A 6,916-nucleotide genomic window follows, 5' to 3' on the forward strand; every position below is an offset into this window, starting at 1 on the left:
GGCAGGATAGAAATATGCATTGCCAAAAAACCTCCCAGCAACAGACACCATCATCTCTCCCTTGGCTTTCTCTACCATCTCACTCTTTGTCTCTGTTTTTTTTTCCTCCTTCCTCTCACTTTCTTTCTCTGACTGACTGACTGGTAGAATCGCGCCTATACGTTCCACATAAAGTTAATTAAAACGCGGCAGAAATCAATACGCTTTCTAAAATCTTCTTACGGGCTAATTATGATGTAAGCCGCCTCGTCCCACATTCTCACACATTATCTGTGTGTTTTTTTTTTTTTATATCAGTGGATTTAGGATGGATAATCAGTCCGCATGTGAAGCATAATCCAATCTGAGCCTCATCAAATAACACAGTTAAAGGAGCGGTTACATGACGGCGGTGATGCTCGTAAATAAGAAGCTGCAGACCAGATATCCTGCAACACAGTAGAGAAAACAGCTGGACCGGTTCTGTCCAAACGGAGCTGAACCGGCCTACCAGCAGGAATAACACACTGGAGTAAAAACATTCATTATTATCATCATCCACATATGTTAGAAATAGATTAATGATGTTAAATTAATCCTATTTTGAATGAGCGCCTTAAAATCATAAAAGCTGCAGACCTAGTATTACTTAAAAAAAAGAAAAATTCTATGTATATATTATTAAATCAAAAAAACAAACAAACTGTGATGATTATTGATTGTAGAACAGTTGAGATTATTGACAATCACCTGTAATTAATGAGTCCAGGTTTTGACAAAACATTAACAGGAGGTGACGTCCAGTTTTTCTTTTGCGTTTATTAACCTTTTAAGACCTGGTGTCCACACAGTAGTTAATTTTTTACATTTTTACAAATTTTTATTATTATTTTATTATTGAATTTTTACATTTTTTAAAAATTCTAAAATAATAAAAAATGCAAATCAAACAAGAGCTCAGGTCCCAAGACGTTAAATAAAAACAGCTGGATCCATATGAGCGTTACCAAAGTAAGAGAGCCGTGCACGTTAACTTTATTAATTAATTCTGATTATAAATGATCCCCGACATGGAGACAGGACTGTTGAGGATCTAACATGTTTATCAGCTGCAGTTAAATCACACAGCGAGTCCTGAGCTCCGGTACAGATATATATTTTTTTTCTATTCATTGAGTAGCAGCTAGAATCATCACACAACAGCCTTTTAGATATTTGAAGCATTTACCAAAGATTCCATCAGTTTATTTTTGTGGTTGATTAGTGCGTTATTATATCACATGCACACACTGTGGTTCTGTCTGTCACTGATGACTTCTATCTGAATGGATTCCATCACTTTAACAGACCAGCAATGCTCCCCCATCACATGTTGACTTTAATGCACAAAAAAACAAATCTGGAAAACCAAAACTGAATCAGCTGTCTACCTACAGACCTTTGATGGACGTGCTGAACCAGCGTTCCTTTATTTCCATGCCATATGAAGCTACAGGAAGTGCCAGACTCCCTCCGGCCTGGTCGATGACCACGTCTGGAACTTCTTCTTCTTCTAGATCGCTAAAATCAACAAACAGCTGACCACTTACTCACCTCGGCATTATCTGTGTCCAGTCTGAAAAACAAATTGCTTTTCTTGCATTAAACGTAAACCGAAGCGTTGACGTGTGTCGTCTGCTGTTCGTGTGAACGACACCAAATCAGTTTCCAGTCACACTGCGACACTAAGGGGCCATTTAAAAAGCATACGGACAGAATTCAGTAAATGCAAACGTCCTCGTGTTCTCGTTTACGTCCTTTATGCGATCGCAGCACGCCGCGCTCGTGTTGTTTCACCGTGTTTTGTGTTCTGGTCGGTATGAAGCTGTGATTGTGGTGCTGATTTGTCATTTTGTGTTCATGTGTGTGTGTGAATGTGTCAGTGTTTGTGTTTAAACCCATCCAGACGTGTGTGTGTGTGTGTGTGTGTGTGTGTGTGCGTGTGTGTGTGTGTGTGTGTGCATATTCCAGAGCCGGGTTGGAAGTGGGTCTATTTCTTTTGCAGTCACTGATGTGCCCCTGTGTGTGTAATTGAAATACCTGAGTTATTGACTCTCCCTCCCCCCCTCCAAGTCAAATAACTGCTCCAGGAGTGTGTGAGTGAACTCATCTGGAGGCTCTGGGGCAGAGCAGGCGGTTCTGGCAGACCGAGGCCCGCCAACCGTGGAGACGCACACACACACACACAACCCGAAGCCTGACTGAGGCCGAACCTGCAGACACGGTGGTCGGATTGTAGAGGCACAAAAAAAACACACACGTGTGCATTAATACAGACTTCATTCTGCACACACACACTCCTTCCTGGTCTCTGGTTGAGCAGCTCAGCCGCCTCCTCCTCCTCCTGTGTGGATGGCTGGCTGACCGCCTGACGCCTCCCTCTCCTTCCCCATCCAGCCCATCGTCACCACATTGTTCCTCTTTGCATCCGAGGCTTCAGCTGTACATCTCTTAATTCCATTCTCTCTTATCTGCTCCCTCTCCTCTGGTTTTATCTGCTCTTTTCCTGCCCGTCCCTCCCTCTCCCTCCCGTCGCCTCCATTCATCCTGCTGTATTGTGTGCTGTAGTGCATTGTTGTCTGTGTACAGTAGCCAGCGCTGACGTCAGATCCACCGAGAAGACAGTGACCGGCTCAGGAGCTCGTTCAGAGCCTGGCTGGCCGGCTTCCCGCCTCTGGCTGACTGACTCGCTGGCCTCGCTTTACCCCCTCTGGGAATTTTAATGCTCGCTAATCGATCACCTCGTGCCAACAGAGGTGATAATGTGGCCAGAGCCTAATTATTGTTGCTGTAAATGAAGAGTGGTGTTTTGCAGCACTTCATTTCAGTCAACCCCACTCCCACCAGCCTTTTTTTTTTCTCCCTCTCTCCCGTCTTTGGCCTTCTTTTAACATGTGCTTTTGTGAAAGGCTAATGAAAATCCTGCAGACCTCTGGCACTCCGACTGGACGGCGCATTAATAGCGCCCTTAAGAAGAGAGAGGAGGCGATGGCGGGGTGGCAGGAGGTGCTCTGTGGAGGATGACGGGGGGAGCGGGAGTGCGCGAGTCTGGAAATTCAATTATAACTGTGCCCTGGCAGTAACTCCACTGGTATTAATGGGACGGCGGAGCGCGAGAAGAGATGGATAGAGATGGATGAGAGGGAGAGGAGGTAGAAAGTTCAGCAACAGATGGATTTGAGTTAGCAGAGAAACAAAAAAAACCCCCAAATTTTTCAAGTTTCAAGTAGAATCTGACCCGTTTTGACATCCGATAGGGTAAAAAAAATACCCTGACAACGTTCTATAAGCCTGAGATTTGATGGATTTACCAAAAATGACTCAAACTACACAAAAATGAAAATATTTTTTAAAACTTCCGCATAATTTTTCTGTTTCAAGTCAAATTTGACCCGTTTTGACATTTGACAGCAGTAAAAAAAATACCCTGAACGTCCTTCTGTGAGCCTGAAATTTGATGGCTTTACCTAAAGCGACCAGAAAAACACAAAAATGAAAATCTTAAAAAATTTTATCCACAAAATATTTATATTTCGAGTCAAATGTGACCCATTTTGACATCCAACAACAGTAAAAAAAACACCCTAAACGTCGTTCTTTAAGCCTGAAATTTGATGGCTTTACCGAAAGTGACCCAAAATACACAGAAATTCAAATATTTAAAAATTTTGTCCACAAAATTTTTGTTTTGAGTCAAATTTGACCCGATTTGACATTGGACAGCAGTAAAAAATACCCTAAACGTCATTCTTTAAGCCTGAAAGTCGATGGCTTTACTGAAAGTGACCCATAATAAACAACAGAGATAGATGGGAGGAAGAGGAGATAGAAAGTTGGGCAACAAATGGGTTCGAGTTTGCAGAGAAACGTGATAGAAATCAGTGCATCATGATTTCATAGTTTCAGTGCTTCATATTTCACAGCACAGGATACCGACGTGTTTCCAACCTCAGCGTGCAGCACATTATCCTCGTTATTTTCTTTTTTCCTCAATATGCCACCTCAATGGTATAGCGCTGATCTCATTAATGCAGGAACAAGGTAGCGGATCAGCCGATGTGAATCCCCCGGGACGGGCAGGTTAGCCTTTGATGCTGAACGAGGAGCCCTCAGAACCCCGTCCTCCTGCCTCCTCCGTCTGCCGGATACGACTCCTCTCACTCAGTCCAACGCTCACACACACACAAAAACACAAATGTAATCCCCATTCATGCAATTTGCCACATGAGACGCACGAACACCCGGGAACAGGCTACTGTACGTGGTGTACGCGGGAGCTGGACGCCGGCAGATTGACTCACACATACATAACGAGCTGCAGCCTCGTCTAGACTAGTATTTCTCACCTCCTCCTCTTCTTCTGTCCGACTCGATATTCCGTTTCAGCACCGGTGGCAAGAAACGAGAAGCGTGGTTATCGGTGTGTGAGCAGCGTTTATTGGAGAGTCTGCCTGTAGCGCTGTTTGGTTTCTGCTGTCCGTCCTGTATCAGCCCCTCAGAGGGACTCCAGTGTTTTCAGGTTGTGTTCTCCGTCTGTGTAAATCTGCTGCAATCGCTCTGTTGGCTTTAATAAAACAAATTGACGAAGCTGATTGATGAGATTAAGGGCGGCGACCTCGAGTCCTGACAATTTGCTCCGGCCGCCCCGGTGTACAAACTCATTAAAGGAGTCATAAAGGCAACTAATGAAAATCACCACCGCCATCATTACGAGCCCACCGGTGTCCTCGGCGAGCCAGAGAATGAAGGCGGCTAAATTAATGCTCGCACCAATAGCGTTACCAACCAACCCGCCGCCGTCCTTTAAGTAGCAGCTAGTCTCCTGTGTGTGTGTGTGAAGCCGACTAAATTAAAGTTCAGGCCGACGTAACGTTTACACTCCTCTGTGTGTGTGTGTGTCGTTTTCAGGATGACAACTCCATGTTCTTTCAATTCGGCCCCTCCATCGAGCAGCAGGCGTCCGTCATCCTGAACATCATGGAGGAATACGACTGGTATATCTTCTCCATCGTCACGACGTACTACCCGGGTTACCAGGACTTTGTCACCAAGGTAACGGCACGCAGCAGCGGAGACAACATGCACACAGTCAGTACGTAAAGGAAGAGGACGGTAGGAGAAATATACTGTACACATAAACCTGGGAATCTGCATTATAATATACATATATATATCATTAAAAGGTCCCAGGTCTGCTACATTACTCTGTTATATACAGGAATCATAACAAGCGTGTTCAAAGAATTATAGTCCTAAAACACAGAATAATAATTATAAAAACAATAAAAAGTTTGCTCAGTTTGCTCATGAATGAACCCAAACACCAGATCTCTGAACTGTTCTGACAATAATAAGTTTCTCCGTTATATGGTGTCACTGATGCCACAGCGGTGTTTAACCCTTAGATGTTGTTTTGGGTCAAATTTGACCCATTTTGAGATCCGACAGCAGTAAAAAAATACCCTTGATGTTGTTCTTTGACCCTGAAATGTGATGGCTTTACCTAAAGTGACCCAAAATACACAAAAATTAAAATATTAAAAAAAATTTACCAGTAAATTTGTTCTGTTTCGAGTCAAATCTGACCTGTTTCGAGTTTTGACAACAGTAAAAAAAATTCTAGCCACCATTCTTTGAGCCTTCAATTTGATGGCTTTATCGAAAATGACCCAAAATACACAAAAATTCAAACATTTTAACAAGATTTTTCTGTTTCAAGTCACATTTGACCCATTTTGACATCCAACAGCAGTAAAAAATACCCTGAACGTCGTTCTTTAAGCCTGAAATTTGATGGCGTCACCGAAAGTGAGCCACAATACACAAAAATGAAAATATTTTAAAAATTTTATCTGCAAACATTTCTGTTTTGAGTCAAATTCGACCTGTATATCCACTGAGATGGACTTTAGATCTATCAGTGTGGGTCAAATCGAGGAAAACGGTGGTTTGAAGGAATCTTGAAGCTGTATTTTTTATTTACATTTACTAATGTGACATCGGCTATTCAGACATAAATGGATCTGTAGTTTAACATGTGGTTCAGACATTTACTATGAGGGGATTCTTCCCAGTACTGACCTGAACCATACTGGGAAGGCATAATGACCAGTATGTCAGCGTTAATTTAACACCTTCATCCTGTGATTTCTTGGGAAACGTGTCAAATTAACATGATGTCAGGTAAAATCCACTCGTATGAGAGTTTCATCATGTGACAGAATGGAAACCGTCCTACTGCTTAAATAATAATAACCTTCCTCATACGTCATCAGCCTCTGTCTCTTCTGCCTCGTCCAGATTCGTAACACCATTGAGAACAGCTTCGTGGGCTGGGAGCTGGAGGAAGTTCTGCTTCTCGACATGTCCGTCGACGACGGAGACTCAAAGATCCAGAACCAGCTGAAGAAGCTCCAGAGCCCCGTCATCCTCCTCTACTGCACAAAGGAGGAGGCCAACACCATCTTCGAGGTGGCCCACTCCGTCGGGATCACCGGCTACGGCTACACGTGGATCGTGCCCTCGCTGGTGGCCGGAGACACTGATGTCGTGCCTGCAGAGTTCCCCACAGGTAAGGAAACGTGAAACTGAGTCAGAGTTTGGAATTAAATCTGGATCCCGTTTTATCTGACATAATCTCACCGTGGAAAGACGTTTGATTGCTTTGGGCTCAAACCTTAAGCTCTTCTGAGCACAATAATCACATGACATGCAGCGGTTGGTCGGTGTTTATCCAACGAGCGTCTGAAGTGCCTCCATTTCTACACAGGTGTCCCCATTTTGAAATAATTCACTCACCATCGTGCTGTTTGCTTCTGTAAAGTAAGGCAGGTCAGCAGTGGTGCAAAGAAATCATCTACAACATGAACAACGTCATGAAACAGGACTCAACCCCCAC

General features: G+C 43.6%; 1 protein-coding gene across 1 annotated transcript in view; it reads left to right on the top strand.

Moving 5' to 3' along the window:
- Positions 1-6,916, top strand: part of grin2ba (glutamate receptor, ionotropic, N-methyl D-aspartate 2B, genome duplicate a) — a 116,199-nt gene that overhangs the window by 44,406 nt on the left and 64,877 nt on the right. The window contains exons 2-3 of the mRNA XM_008284559.1: positions 4,927-5,070; positions 6,319-6,589. Of these exons, the coding sequence (XP_008282781.1) occupies positions 4,927-5,070; positions 6,319-6,589 (415 nt within the window). The remainder of the gene's footprint in view (positions 1-4,926; positions 5,071-6,318; positions 6,590-6,916) is intronic.

The sequence above is a fragment of the Stegastes partitus genome, unplaced genomic scaffold, assembly GCF_000690725.1.
Source record: "Stegastes partitus isolate 25-593 unplaced genomic scaffold, Stegastes_partitus-1.0.2 Scaffold363, whole genome shotgun sequence".
NCBI classification, from domain to species: Eukaryota; Metazoa; Chordata; class Actinopteri; family Pomacentridae; genus Stegastes; species Stegastes partitus.